Source organism: Ictidomys tridecemlineatus, chromosome 16, assembly GCF_052094955.1.
Source record: "Ictidomys tridecemlineatus isolate mIctTri1 chromosome 16, mIctTri1.hap1, whole genome shotgun sequence".
NCBI classification, from domain to species: Eukaryota; Metazoa; Chordata; class Mammalia; order Rodentia; family Sciuridae; genus Ictidomys; species Ictidomys tridecemlineatus.
Genome location: NC_135492.1, coordinates 20,201,352 through 20,216,956, shown reverse-complemented (window position 1 = coordinate 20,216,956; position 15,605 = coordinate 20,201,352). Strand labels below are relative to the sequence as shown.

Genomic DNA, 15,605 nt, shown 5'->3' with positions numbered 1-15,605 from the left:
TTCCTGCCTTAGGCAACTCTCACCTTATAGCACACTCCTGGGTCTAAAAATACCATTTATTTCTCATTTGGTTTAAAGAAGAAATATTGTTAAGGAAGACATATTTCCTCACCTCTGATAAGAAAGGAGGGTTTTAGTCATTCAATTATCTGCAGTCCAGGGAATCACAGCATATCAGATATACACTTGTGATGTGACAGCCATTTGCAACATGTGGCTAATGAGTTCTTGGAATGTGGTTGATCTACATTGAGAAGTATTAGAAGTGTAAAGAAGTGTGATATTTGAAAGCTTAATGAAAAATACATGTAGTTAGCTAACAATTTTCATTGTTTCTATATTGGAATGATAAAATTATGAATACATTGGGTTAAAAATATTTAAAAAATTACTTAGAAATTATAATCATAATTTTATTATATAATGTAATGTTTAATTATTTTATAACTTAAATTATTATAAAATACCAATCATTTCTAATAACCTATAAGTTATAAGAATTTATAGGAATTTATTTATACATTTTTATAATTATTTATTTTGTTATTTTCCTTACAAACTCTAAAAGTTCAGTTACACATATATTAATCATATTATTTCTTCCAACTATAATGTCTATCTCTGGAACAAAAACAAACAAACAAACAAAAAAGCCTTATTTAGTCAGAGTATGAAGGTTATGAAATCCAAAAAATGTAAAGTTATTCTCACTTTATTATTTGCATTTGTGAATCTGTCTTTGGTATTATTATCCTTGATAATTGATATAAATTTATATTCAACATTAAATACTTATATCCCCTTTTTCGGCCAGGTATTCTTGCACATGGAAAGCTCTGTCTAGAAGGAATATAATTTACAATTTGTTATTTTTGCGTCCTACAGCCTGAATTGGAATTATTCACCTTACACTCATAGGCACAGGTGTCTAAGCATGGTATGTTCTCTATTCAGGTAAAAATTATAAAATAAAAATGATTGAGGTGAGAATTATTGAATCCAAGGAAAAACCAAAGAATAGAGGTAAGGCTTCAAAATCTGAGAAACAATTCATCTCTGTCTCAGGCAAATCTCTTGATCTATCTCCAGGTTTTTGGATTCCTGGGTGGCTTTGTAATGGGCCCATTCCCTCTGACTTTCAGAGTCTAGAGTATTTCAAAAATAAGAAGACTTCAGGGCTGGGCATTATAAAATAAAAACAAATAGGCTGAGTAAAAGTATTCATAACTAATTGTGAGAACCTGCAGTTTCCTGAGGTCACCTTTGTAATCTTTTAAACCTTGTCTAAATTTGAAAGAGCTCAATATACTGCCACGTCTGGCCCTAAGAATGGGGTTGACAGTCAGGATTTTACTTTTTGTCCTCTGATTGGTGACCTCTGTCTGGCCTGAAATCAGCTCTGTATTTTCTTACCTACACCCCTTCAGAGTGATTGTTAAATACAGGATCAGGACGTGAGAATTTTGACTCATACAAATAATTCATATTTGAGAGCAGTTGTGGTCCATGGAGTTTTCAGTTTCTCTTTCCTTATCAGGGGGCATTCACTTTTTAAAGTGCATCTTCCAATGTAGGCAAGCATGAGTTTCCTAAATGTCATATTTTCTCTGCTATATATTATGAAGTATTATTCCCTGGAATATTTCAAATTACATGGAGTTTTAATTCATCTTTTTCTCTTAGTTTTGTAAGGAATTTTAAAAAGTGATTGTGTGTGTGCATGTGAGTGGTTGTACTTTTACATGAGAGGAACATGAGGTTATAACATGAAACTCTTTAAAAAGTATTTGTACCTAATGTCAGGTGTGAAGATGCAAGTTCATAATCTCAGCATTTTAATATGCTGACGTGAGAGAATTAATATGTTGAATTTAAAAATATTAAGTGGAGGTAAGTGTTGCTCAGTGTGTAGGCACTGATGAGTTTAATCCTTGATATTAAAATAAGAAAATCTTTGAACTTTTGTTTATTTGTCTTTCATAAGCATAGACAGCAAGTTTAGGACCCCCTTAAGAAAGTTTAGAGTGTGGTGTCTCTTCAGTATCTGCCATGTCTTTGAGTGGCTATGGGGTATAAATTACATGAAGCTGACCCAAGGTGCCCACAGGTTCCATGTTTGTTGAATTACCTAGAGAATGCCAACCTGTGTGTAATCCTCTCTTCCTACACAGCAGCTTGTCATCAGGGAATGGAACACCTTGTTGGACTAGCTGGATACTCTAGATACTCTAGAGATTACAGGAATATCCTTTATAGGTTTCATCTAAATAGTTCAGATATTGGAATATTAATATTATCTTCCCCAAATTTTAGGTTCAGCTCCCCTGAAACACATTACTGCTCAGATCTATTGATTCTGTAACTGAAAAAAAAGGCAAATATGATTTTGGTCCTCCTTTTTCTTACTAATGTAGGGATGATTGATTATAGGGTGCCAGAATTTGAAAGGAGAATAAGCTGCAGCAAGGATTTAGGGAAAAAAAAATGCTAGTGTGTTTATGCAAATGTCTTCAAGAAAAAACTCACTATATGCTTATTGGAAGACATAATGTAATGCCTCAAGTTTGGGGTGGTAACTAAATAATTAAGTAAATAGGACGGTGGATTGAGCATGTCTCACTTAGTCTAATATTTTTATTACCTATAAAATGCAATTTATCACGGATATTTGAAAGATTAAAAAAAGTTGCCAAAGAGAAAAGATAGATGCAAATTTTAAATAAAATTGTATTCAAACTAAGGTAATTTTTTGAGCCTGAAAAAGAACATCACTGAAGGTTAAGTTAGATCTTAGGTGTACCTGTGGCTCTAATTTTCATTGCTGTGGAGCTATTTCTAGAATGTCAGATTGGAAAAAATTCAGAGATAGGTAATAAGCAGCTTTTGTTTTTCTAAATCTATTTTGCAATACTTCAAATTAATCAAACATAATATATGGATGCATCCAAAATCTTAGGCTGTCAAGGGTTTCTTTTTAGAAAAAATAGCAAATAAATAAGGTGAAATAAAAATGGACCAAAGGAGGTTAGAACATTCATATCTTTCTGGGCATATTATGACATGTCAGTAATTACAACAACCTGGAGATTGAGGAAGAAAGATCAAAGCTGAAAGTTAGTATAGCAAATTAGTGAGAGACTGTCTAAATAAATAAATAAATAAATAAAAGGCCTAGAATATATCTTAGTTGTAGAATACCCCTGTACCAAAAAAAAAAAAAAAATCAAAATTCCAAATGAAGTATCCTTTACCCTGAAGCCAATGAATACTTAGGAGTTTTAAGAAAATTGTGTGTATGTTGGTTTGGGCTGCCATGAGATGGCTCAATATTCTAAGGGTTTCATATAAAGGAAATGATATCTAGAGAATACCAACCTGGTTTTTTTAACAAATATTTTGTTCTTACCCCTGAATGTAAAAGTGTAAATTAAATATTATTTCATGTAAAAAATGGGATTATTCAAAATGAGTATCTGAATCAGCATATTTAAAATAGTGAGGATCTTGTAATTCATAGTGGGAAAGAAGCTCTTCTATGACAGAATATAAAAATTGGAGGTAATATCTTCAACCAATTATTTCCTTAAATGGCCTATATAGTGTCGCATTTTCCTCTGACATTTTTTTAGATTCTATGCAAGGTTTCAATTATCAGCTTCCAGATTTATATAATTTATAACAAGCTGGTATACATAAGTGTGTTCTCTTTTTATCAGTATAAGTAACTTGAGTGAGTTGATGTAGAGACCCCTAATTTATAGGAAATGAATTATAAATATAAATATTGTTCTATTCTGGGGCTTAAAACTGTCACCTCAGTAAAATTTGATAGTAGTGAACACCAAACTTGTGGGATCTATACTGAATGGTATCAGAACTGAATTATTGGACTACTAGTTGTTGAAATATTGGTTGTTATGCAAGTTTGCACATTTGGTATCAAATGTGGTTGCAGAGTCAGGACTGGTGGCACAAACCTGTAATCATTGTGATGTGGAAAAATGAGGTAGGAAAAAAGTAAATATGATTCAAGACTCAGTAATTAATAGACCCTAAGCAACATTGTAAGCCCATTTATCAAAATAAAAAAAAAGCAAACTTCTTGAAATGCATTTCAGGGGTAGAGTGCCCCTGGATTAAATCTCTAAATTAAAAAAAAAACATAATGCTGAATCAGAAGAAAGACATCACAGATCAGAATGTTAAACTAACTTCATGTATGTGTTTGTTCACTAGTGATAACTGAGACCCTGGTAAAAGGAGTATTTCCAAACTGTCAGAGAGGCATTTAGGGTGCAAGAGCCTTTCAGAATTTTTTTTTTCTTAACTGCTTAGTATTCTCTCAATTTCTACTTTGAAATGAGCCAAGTGAGGATACAGTTTCACAGTTAGAGTGGTTTTACAAATCTGGGAATGTTAAACATGATATGTCAGTTTCCTTATGAACTGAGAGATTAATGATCTATTCACTTAATTTGCTTTTATTATTTTTATTTTTTGTTATAACTTTGTGCCATGTGATTCAAGTTGACCCAAGTACCAAGTTTTTTGTAATAGTTTGATAGTTAAAAATTTTATTCTTTTGTTTTAGAAGTGAGTTGTGATGTTGTAAAAGTAATTTTTAAAATACAGTATAGATTTATGGTATATTTAAATAATGAGAAGATAGACAACTTTGGAGATAAACATTCAAATAATTATGTGGATTATTGAAAGTTTTGATGTGTCTTTAGTGATCTCTTATGTCTTCTACACATTAAGGTGACCACTGTCATATGAGTATAGTTATTACTTACAGTTTTGCTATGCATATCTCAAGTATCATTGATTTGTTTGGTGGTTCTTCTTTTGAATATTCATTAACTAATTGCAACTATTATTTATCCTTTGGAATTATGTTGGATTTTTTTCCACTTTTTTTGCTTCAGTGTTTTGCTTTACATGTGCTGCTGGCTTGATTTCATTATACCAAAATTATCCACCAATTTTACTGCTTAAAATGAATTATTGGGGCTGGGGATATAGCTCAGTTGGTAGAGTGCTTGCCTTTCATGCAAAACGCCTTGGTTTCAGTCCCGGGCACCACAAAAAAATGTATCTTATTGAATGGTTGATATCACTACCATATGTGAAAGCCACCTTTTTTAACTCTCATTAATATTTGTATGAAATTAAGTACTATGTTATTAATCATATGGTTTATGTAATATGTATTCATTTTTATTTCAGGAACCATTGACATTAAGGGATGTGGTCATTGAATTTTCAGAAGAGGAATGGAAATTCCTGGACCCCTCCCAGCAGACTTTATATGGAGATGTGATGTTAGAGATCTGTAAAAACCTACTCTTTATTGGTGAGCTTAAATTTCATTCAGGATTTTTAATTAAAAAACAATATTTATTTTTTTAACTTTATAGAGTATCTTATGGTAGCATCTATTCTGCATTAATAAGTTTGTTTCTTGTTTTTAGTACAAAGATTGGGTATTTGTTTATGTAGACAAAAATGTTAAAGATTTTTTTTCTTTTTAGGTGTAACTTATCTTTTCTAAGTACTGATTACAATGTAGAGAATGAAAATAGTTTCTAAGTATTTTAGTGTTTTTGTCTAGGAAAAAACATATTTGAGAAAATAATTTTGTAAACTCTTATTGGATATTTTCTCTTTCTTTTTTTCCTAATGAGTGTAACATTAAAAGACGTCTTTAGTTACCAAGAAAATAACAAAATGTGACATATTCCATCAAAAAAAAGTATTGATGTCTCTATGTAATCCTTTGTCACCACTTGGTTTCCAATGAAATAACCTTGGGATTTGAAGAGAAAAGTGACAGTAGACATATCAAATTGGGTAGAAATCAATGAAGCAAAAAATAGAGATAAGAGGCGCAAAATTAAAGAGAAATTTACATTTAAAAATGTTAATTAATAAGCTAAAATCTGACAGAAAATATTTTTTCAAACCTAGGTTTGTTTCAGTTCCAATCATTAAAGAGCATTTCATACTCTCTGTTTACCATGCATATCAATTATTTAAGCTCCTTCCTGTTCTTCACTGATCTCCCTACATTTCAATTAACAAAATATTGTAGGAAAATCAAAAGAAGAAGGGCTGGGGATGTGGCCCAAGTGGTAGCTCAGTTTCCTGGCAGGCATGCAGCCTGGGTTTGATTTTCAGCAACACATACGAACAAAGATGTGGTGTCCACTGAAAAAAATAAATATTAAAATTCTCTCTCTCTCTCTCTCTCTCTCTCTCTCTCTCTCTCTCTCTCTCTCTCTCTTTCCCCCACTCTCTCTCTCTCTCACTCTCTCTCCCCCACTCTCTTTTTTTTTAAAAAAAAAAGAAAATCAAAAGAAGACACAGATAAGTGACAGGAAATGTGGCATAGTGACAGAGAGGCCAAACTGCCAAGCTTTATTTATATCAACAGGTTAATTTAGGTCATTGGCATCACTAGTACACACTGTTCACTTTATTACTAGGCAGATTACAAACTTAGCAACATTATGCAGCTTATATATCAGTTATATACTAAGTTGCAATGTGCAGTGTTAGGAGTTTTGAGTAGCTCTCAAGAAAGTCCATTGTATAAACTTACTGTTTTGTGGACAGATTTAGACTCAGTGAACCATTGTGCTTGTCTAAAAAGAGAGTTTCTTTATTCCAAGGAGTTGTGTGCCAGAGATTATGTTTCAGGCTGATAATACTCTAGTGCAGAGCCTTTTCAAGCAGGGCACTGCCATAGCAGCTTTACATTGCACATGTATTTAATTACTTGACTAGTTCCTAGGGAAAATTGCAGGGCATTCTAAGGCGGAGAAACAAACTCTTGTCCTACCTACAAATTATTCCACAATGACTGTGAGGATATGCATAACTTGGCATTTATTTGCATTTGGAGGCTCCCTATAAAATCTGCTTATTTCCAAATATCTCTAGGCAAACCATTGTAAGGTATTAATATTACAGGAGAGTTTCTTTAATATAATTTAAATATTTATTCATTCAAATTTTTCTCATCAGAACTTTATATGAATGCTTATATTGAATATTCTGTAAAGTTTTTCTACCATGTAATGAATAGCAGTATTTCACAATACCTACACCTAGTGGAAATGTAAGTATAGCTTATCAATGTGGTTTAAAGAAGAATTTTTAGGGCTTGGGCTGTAGTTTAGTGGCAGAGGGCTTGCCTCACACATGTGAGGTATTGTGTTTTATCTTTAGCACTACCTAAAAATAAATGGATGAAATAAATGCATTCTATCCATCTATCACTACAAAAATTAAAAGAAAGATTTCTATTGTAATATAATTATTCATAATATTGTAGGTAACATTTCTCTAATTCTTGTGTCTTTTTTGAATCTCATTCTTTAGAGACCTTCAGTGTTGTTCATTATGTTTTCTCACATTAGTGATACTGTTTTTGTTTTCATATCTATATGTAATAATTGAATAGAAATTATCATGACGTCACTTTAGGACAACATTAGGTAAAATTAAACTGCATGTGACCCATATGCCAATATTCAATAAAGTTTTCTATGCTTTTACTTACAAGTAAAAATATTACCCCTGTTTTATATATGATTGTATATTGCCTTGATTATTTACTCTGCTTTTGTGCTTAATCATGTAATATATCTAAAGTTTGTTTTATATATAAACATACATATACACACACACACAAACACATACACATACACATACATATACAGCTGATTGAACGCAGAGGTTCTTGTAATATTGAACTACATCATCACCCCCTTTTGACTTTTAGTTTGAAATAGACTCTTGCTAAGTGGCAAAAATTGGAATTGTATTTCCATGTTTCAGCCTTCCAAGTAGCTAGAATTAATGGCATATTCATCATCTCTACATATATAAATCTGTTCTTTTGTCTAGGAGTAAGACATTAGCTTTTTAAATGTACCATAAAGATGTTTACAATTCTTTTATCTTTTATATATTTGTCAAATATGTAATTGTGGTCAAAAGTGTATATCTTTGCTGAACTTATTATCTTATATATTTTAAATTTACTGGTTAGTTCTGTTCATTTAAATTTTTTTGTAACATTTTTTTTCTAGAAAATTTGTATCACATTTTTTCTTCAAACAAGTTCTCCTTTTTCTTACTTTTTCATCCCTAATGCCATTCTTTTTGGTCTTTATATTTGGCTACAGTAAATATCTCTCAGAAGTAGAATTACCTGGTATTTTTTTGGTGAGGGGGTGTGAATTACTATTTTAATTAATATACTCTCCTGAATGTTGATCATTATAGATATTATATAATTTATTATCTTTGAAAAGATTTCTAACTTTTTCATTCCAAATTGCCTTCATGTAGTCATTTGAAATGATATTTGATTTACTTGCCACATTGGTCTCTTTTGAATGTTATTTAATGAGAATAGGTCTGTAAATATATTTTGATTTGACCATCAAGTTGAGGGCTAATTGATATACTTTCAATTTTATTACCCATGGCTTTCTCATTTAACCTCATTCCATTGAATATTGTAGCTTTTATTATTTTATATCACGAATTACTATTGAAATTTTTTTAGTATGTATAGTTATTGATGTACCAAGAATATTCTAAAGAATTGTTCAAATAACTTATTTTGTTTACACAAAAATAATATTGATTGTTTGGTATTACATAGTCTTCTTAGATTTTTGGGGGTGCTACTGGCCTTTTTTTTTTTAAGAACAGGTGCTTAACCACTGAGCCACATCAACAGCTCTTTTTGGGGAAGTGTACTGGGGATTGACCTCAGGGGCACTTGTCCACAAGCCACATCTAAAGCCGCATTTTTTAATTTTACATAGAATCATGGTCTCCTTGATTTGCTTAGCACCTTGCTGTTTATGAGGCTGGCTTTTAACTCACAATCCTGCTGTTTCAGTCTCCCAAGCTTCTTGAATTACAGGTGTATATTACTGTGCCTAGCTGGCAGCTGTTTTTATATTTTATTTTGTGACAGTACCTAGGTAATTTGCTTAGGGCCTTGCTTAATTGCTGAATGTGGCTTTAAACTCATATTCATAAATTTTGAATATCACTTTCACTTTTGCTTTCCAACTTACTATTTTATGTTACAAAGCAACTTCAATATTTTAATATATTTAACATTTGTTTTGTATTTTTAACCTGATGTCTTTGGAACAATATTTCATACACTATAAAGAAGATTGCCTCTGTAAACCTAATTAGTTTTTAATGCTTTTTGAAGTATTTTTATTCCCTGAGTACTAATGCAATGATTTTTTTTTTATTTACATCAACTGGGGATAGATGTATCCTACTATTATTGTGTTGCTTTTTATGCTGTTGAATTTTTTTCTGTGATTTCTTTCTATATATAAAAAACATGATTGGAGTTACAAATATTTTGACTATGATTGTATTCCAGTGATTAGTCATATTTATCTTTATATGATATTGTACTTTGTCTCTCACTTATGTAAGTATCATAACCTTTGCAATTTTGAGTGTAATATTTGTTATATCTTTTTGTTTTTAGACTTTTGTGACCTTATATCTTAAGAAAACATTATGTAGATTTGCATCTGACATAGTTAATATATTTTTAGGTTTAATCTTGTTAATCACATTGTTTTCTGTTTAGTTTTTTACAAATTAGCTTATTTCTACTTAAATTTCTGATGAGAAAGAACTTATTTCTGTAGATTTCAAATTTTGTTGATTTTATATAAATTTTTCTACTATGAGAAAAACTGCCTTAATTTGTATTTCATAGATTTTATAGTGATTATTTTATTTTATTACCTTCAATGTTTATTTGATCATTACTTTTGAATTAAATAAAAGTATATAGGATCTCACTGACGTGCTTAGTGCCTCACCATTGCTGAGTCTGTCTTTGAACTTATAGTGCTCCTGCATCAGTCTCCCCAGATACTGGGATTACAGTCATGTACCACATCTTCCAGCAGTACCTGTGTATTTTAATTAATTCTAGCCTTTGATATATTTTCTTCCTCAAATTTCTAATTTATGAGACTGTGTGTGTGGGGTGGGGGGACGTGCTGGGGATTAAGCCCATTCTTTTGCATGTGAGGCAAGAATTAAAACATGTGACCTGTGTCCCCAGCCTGAGACATGGTTTTTAAAAGAATATTTTTAGTATATAATTTCTAACTTTTTCTTGCTATTTTTTCTAATTTTTTTTTCAATTTTCTACATTGATATTTAGTTCATTAAATACATTTCAGGTGGTTTTCTGGCATTACTTATATAATTAACAACATCAATTTTTGAACTCTCAATTACTAGTATTACATTGTTTGTTTGCTTGAGTTTATTATACTTTTTATTGTGTGAGCTATTATTTTCATTCGGATATTTCTATTCAAAATCTGTTCAATTAGATCATTATAGTCATTTCGGAAAATATTTGGAAGTTACGAAGTAAACAAAAAAAAAAGGTGATGTGCAATGATATATAAATTTAATTGCACATAACTGGAAAGCTGAGACAGTGGAATGCCAGTTTAAAATAAATTTCATCATCTTTTTAATAAACTGTCTTTAAAAAAAAGTATATAGATATAGATATGGAGAAATGCCTGTGGATCTAGTTTGGTGATAGAATACCCCTGTGTTCTCTTATGAAATAATCCCCCCAAAGATAAAAATATAAATAAACAAATAAGAGATATTCATTTCCTGAAACACTTGAGTCACAGGTGGATTCTGAATATGTTGAAGTGAAGGGCTATAATTTGACATTGTTGTAGTAATATTAGTCAGTTTGCATTTTGTCCTCATCTGTGGTGCTATAATTTCTTAAGATAATTTTCAAAATTTTCAAGGTTTTTGTCATCATGTTGTAGTAAATTCTATGTATTTCTTGAGTAATAATCACCTTGAATCATACTGTTCTGTGGCTATTCCCCCCCACTTTGATAAAGTTTTACATAATTGCAGAGTTATTCACAATAGTAAGTGAAATAACTTTTTATTATTTTTTTAGGTATGTCTTCTAATCAAAACCAAGAATTTTTAGGGGAGCAAGAAATACAATATTTTTTGCAAAACTTGAAAAAGCAAAGGTATGGAAAGCAGGACAGTTAATACTTGGTTTTAAACAAGAAATTGAAATTGAAAAAGAGGGAAGTTCAGAAAATTTGTCTTAATGAATGGAAAAAAAAACATGAAAATTATTTATTCAAAAAATTACAAGTTCATCAGGTTATATTATTACAAAAATCTCAGAAGACTGACTACTCATCTAGTGCCATTCAGTTTTTCTTTCATTAAAACTTTAAATTACACTATTGTAATTGTAAAAGTTTTACTACTCAGTATTTTTTGTAAAACCACTTGCAATACACAATATTTTAAATTGCAAAAACATGTATCAAATTACATTTACACAATGTTTACAGGGCAATATGAAGCAGTCTCTTAAAAATACCTTTAGGATAATAAAGACTCAACCAGTTTTGTCAGCTTTAGAAATAGGATTAGAATAGAAATAGGCATTTTAATGAAAAAAAAACTGAAAAAGTTATAAAATGCTTATAGTCAGTTATGTTTTTAAAACTTTTAATAATCTCTACATAAGCGCAGGTTAGAGGAAAGTGTACAGATTATTAATTTAAAGTTGCAGCATTCTAATCTGTCTTTTTTATGAAGTAATAAAAAGAGATTTTCTACACAGTATAGAAAAATTGTCTAATTTAAACACATGCATACTATTTCTACTTAAAAGAAATACATGCAGATTAAGGAAATGCTGAAACAAGCCTTAGTAAGACATCTCTGTTTAAAAGAACAATTCAATAATTAAATGTGCTTACAATGAAAGTTTGGTAGGTATTGCATTTAAATGCAATAATTAAGCAAAAAATAAAAAGAAGAGAAGCAGTTGAATCTTTCTAAAACACATCAAATAAGCATATAGCTCATCTGTCATGTATGACAATCCAAACACAGGAATGTCCCAGGAACTTTTAGCACAGTCTCCCAGAAAGACCACAGCCAAAATGTCTTGCAGGAATCACACCCCAAAAGCAGACATGAGGGTCTTGTGAGAATTGTGGAAGGCTTCTGACACTTTTCTGGGATCTTGCTAAGAGGTATAAAACAAGCCTGAGATAGAAGTAGTAGGGATGGTGTGGGGCAAATGAAGAACAATGAAGGGCTTAAGCTAATAATTGTATAACCCTTTGAGAAAAGTAAAGCAGCCACAGTGGTGATTTAAGACAACCTTTAAATGAGGAATGGCTTACCATTAAACTTCTCCTCTGTAAAAAAAAAAAAAAAAGATCTATAATGTCTTTGTCATTTAATGATTCTGTCTACCATTGCAGATGCCCACTTTTGTAGAACCTTCTCCCCGAAACTTGATACTTTGAGTCAAAGGTGCTTGTAAATATTTGTTTATAATTTTAATTCAAACTGAAGCAGTCTTTGTGTAGTTACCAATGTATTTATGGCTCATAAGTTAGCATAATTACTCTATGTCATGGGACATCAAGCATCCCACCTGAGTAATTTCTTTTTTGGAAGGTGATGAGCCATCTGAAAAATATATATATATATATCTGAAATAATTAGTAAAGGAATATAAGACCAGGCAAAAACTTAAGTTAAAAGCGATAAAACATCTTATAGATTCTCTAGACCACATAAGTTCTGAAAAACAATTGCTAGATAATTTTTCCAGTTCTTTATTTAAGGGAGTGTGCATCAAAGTAGGAATAAGATTTCAAGAGGAAGAGTCTTTCTTGCGACAGGTTCATTGGCATTCTGACATGTCTCACCCATCTCTGTCATGCTAAGTGGCTATATGGCTCCAATGGATGATACCATCTCCAATGCCATGCTTAATTTAGACAAAACTAGGTAGTATATACCATGTACTGGATAGTCTCAAACCAGCTGGATTTCAACTGTGAGTTCCTAGATACCAGACTTTTTACCTAAAGGCTTCCATGCTTTTTTTTTTTTAATTTCATGCACAGTTTATAGATATCTTTCAGCAGCTCCATCTGACATACACTGCTTCATCTTTCATATCAACAGCGATATTCACCAGACTCCAAGTGAATATCCCAAAAAATCTATGCATTTTTGTGGTTTTGGTTGAAATGAGAAAAACTTTCTTAATGTGAGAAACAGAGACTTCCTGGATCCTATACAAGTCCCTAATGAACTAAATCCTGTTGCCATTAGATTTTTCTGAGGCCCTAGCACTACTTATCTGTGCATCTCAAGGAATATGTTTTCAACAAATCAAAAGTATTCTCTAACTTATTTCAATAAGCTAGTTACATAGAAAGAATTTTAAAAACACCCTCAGTGATAGATATTTTTGCTGGAAAGCTGAGCAGCCAAGCTCAGATGAAATTTGCTCTTTGGCTTAATGAAGAATGCTCTGGCACATCAGGGCAATAATATATCCCAGTACCTGCAGGATTCCCCACAAATTAAAACTAGACAATAGTGTGTTGGAGGAAAGGTGGAACTGTAGGGATGTGGGGCATTGGCTAAGCTGGAGAGAGACAAGAACACATTTGGCAGTCACATTTGAGGACCTGTGTGTTCTTTTAAACATTTTTGAACAGCATTTGTAATTATACTGTTTCTCTAAAAAATGAAAAATTTGCAATGGAGTCTATTTCATGCTTTAGTTAGTCACTGGGATAATTTAAAATTCACCATTGAGTAAATATACACAAATATTTATTTAGACAAGATAGAATAAAAAGAAGGAGAAGAAGAAATTTCTGAGTTTTAGTAGTCTCTCTGACTATTACTTTACAAAAATGATGAAATAAACAGTTTCTCCTTGTGGCAATGCATGAAATTATAATGATTGTGGGAGTATTTGTACTTACCTAATATTGCTTAATTTAAAAGTAGAAAGAATTTTGAAAACACCCTCATTGATACTCAGAGAGACCTATATTTATGATAAATCTTTTAGGACCTGTAGATAGTCTCTACCCTAGGTAATTTGCAGCATAATAGATTTGGTGTAAAACAATGTAAATTCTGTGAAAGTCATTAAAATTTTCTTCTTTTTTTAAATCCTAGAAATCACCCATGTGATCGTTTAAAAGAGCTTTACAATGAGAAAAGTGAAAAAGTTTTTAATCCATACCCAAAATTTATTTATCCAAGCTTTTATAATCAAAAGACAAATTATAGCTATAAGGTATGTGAAATCATTTTTAATAAAACTACAAGAATTTCTGACCTCCAGAGAATTAATAGTGGTGGGAAGCTCTACAAGTTAAAAAAATATGTAAAAGCATGTAAAAATTCCTCAGTTCTTTATGAGAGCTGTGATAAATCCTCCATAAGTAAAGAATGTGAAAAATATTTTACTCAAATTCTATGTGTTACTAAAAACAATAGGCTTTACAATGGAGATAAACCTTACAAATTGAAGAAATGTGAAAATGTATTTAAGTGTTGCTCAAACCTCTTTAAACACTACAGTAATCATACTGGAGAGAAAATCTGGAAATGTAAAGAAAGTGTCAAAGCTTTTAATAAAAAATCACACCTTCCTGAACACCAGAAAATTTATACTGGAGAAAATCCATACAAATGTAAAGAATGTGGCAAAGCTTTTAAGAAAAAATCATGCCTTATTCGACACCAGAAAATTCATACTGGAGAAAAGCCATACAAATGTAAAGAATGTGAAAAAGCTTTTAATCAAAAATTATGCCTGACTGAACACCAGAGAGTTTATACTGGAGAAAAGCCATACAAATGCAAAGAATGTGTCAAAGCCTTTAATACAAAATCACACCTGACTGAACACCAGAGAGTTCATACTGGAGAAAAGCCATACAAGTGTAAAGAATGTGGCAAAGCTTTTAATCAAAAATCAAAACTTACTCAACACCAGAGAATTCATACTGGAGAAAAGCCATACAAATGTGAAGAATGTGGCAAAGCTTTTAATCAAAAATCAAAACTTACTCAACACCAGAGAATTCATACTGGAGAAAAGCCATACAAATGTGAAGAATGTGGCAAAGCTTTTAATAAAAAATCATGCCTTACTCAACACCAGAGAATTCATAGTACAGAAAAGCCCTACAAATGTAAAGAATGTGAAAAAGCTTTTAATCAAAAATCACACCTGACTGAACACCAGAGTGTTCATACTGGAGAAAAGCCATACAAATGTAAAAATTGTGGCAATGCTTTTAACCAAAAATCAAAACTTACTCGACACCAGAGAGTTCATACTGGAGAAAAGCCATACAAATGTAAAGAATGTGGCAAAGCTTTTAATAAAAAAATCAAACCTTACTCGACACCAGAGAGTTCATACTGGAGAAAAGCCATACAAATGTGAAGAATGTGGCAAAGCTTTTAGTAAAAAATCAAACCTTACTCAACACCAGAGATATCATACAGGAGAAAAGCCATACAAATGCAAAGAATGTGGCAAAGCTTTTAATATAAAATCAAAACTTACTCAACACCAGAGAATTCATACTGGAGAAAAGCCACACAAATGTGAAGAATGTGGCAAATCTTTTAATAAAAAATCAAAACTTACTCAACACCAGAGAATTCATACTGGAGAAAAG

The 15,605-nt window shown here is 31.4% G+C and overlaps 1 protein-coding gene and 1 long non-coding RNA gene across 2 annotated transcripts in view; both read left to right on the top strand.

Annotated features, from left to right (window-relative positions):
- Nucleotides 1-5,328, top strand: part of LOC144371490 (uncharacterized) — a 37,697-nt gene extending 32,369 nt beyond the window's left edge. The window contains exon 2 of the long non-coding RNA XR_013431462.1: nucleotides 5,230-5,328. This is a non-coding gene — a long non-coding RNA (uncharacterized LOC144371490). The remainder of the gene's footprint in view (nucleotides 1-5,229) is intronic.
- A 5,685-nt stretch (nucleotides 5,329-11,013) lies between these two features.
- LOC144371236 (uncharacterized) lies at nucleotides 11,014-15,367 on the top strand. Its single transcript, XM_078033651.1, has 2 exons — nucleotides 11,014-11,093; nucleotides 14,086-15,367. The coding sequence occupies exons 1-2, from the start codon at nucleotides 11,017-11,019 to the stop codon at nucleotides 15,365-15,367; spliced, it is 1,359 nt and encodes a 452-aa protein (XP_077889777.1). The 5' UTR covers nucleotides 11,014-11,016.
- Nucleotides 15,368-15,605: the final 238 nt, after the last annotated feature.

Coding starts and splice junctions, on each gene's coding strand:
- LOC144371236 (XM_078033651.1), top strand. CDS start 11,017: ATGTCTTCTAATCAAAACCAAGAATTTTTAGGGGAGCAAGAAATACAA. Junction 11,094..14,085: donor CAAAACTTGAAAAAGCAAAG/GTATGGAAAGCA, acceptor TTTAAATCCTAG/AAATCACCCATGTGATCGTT.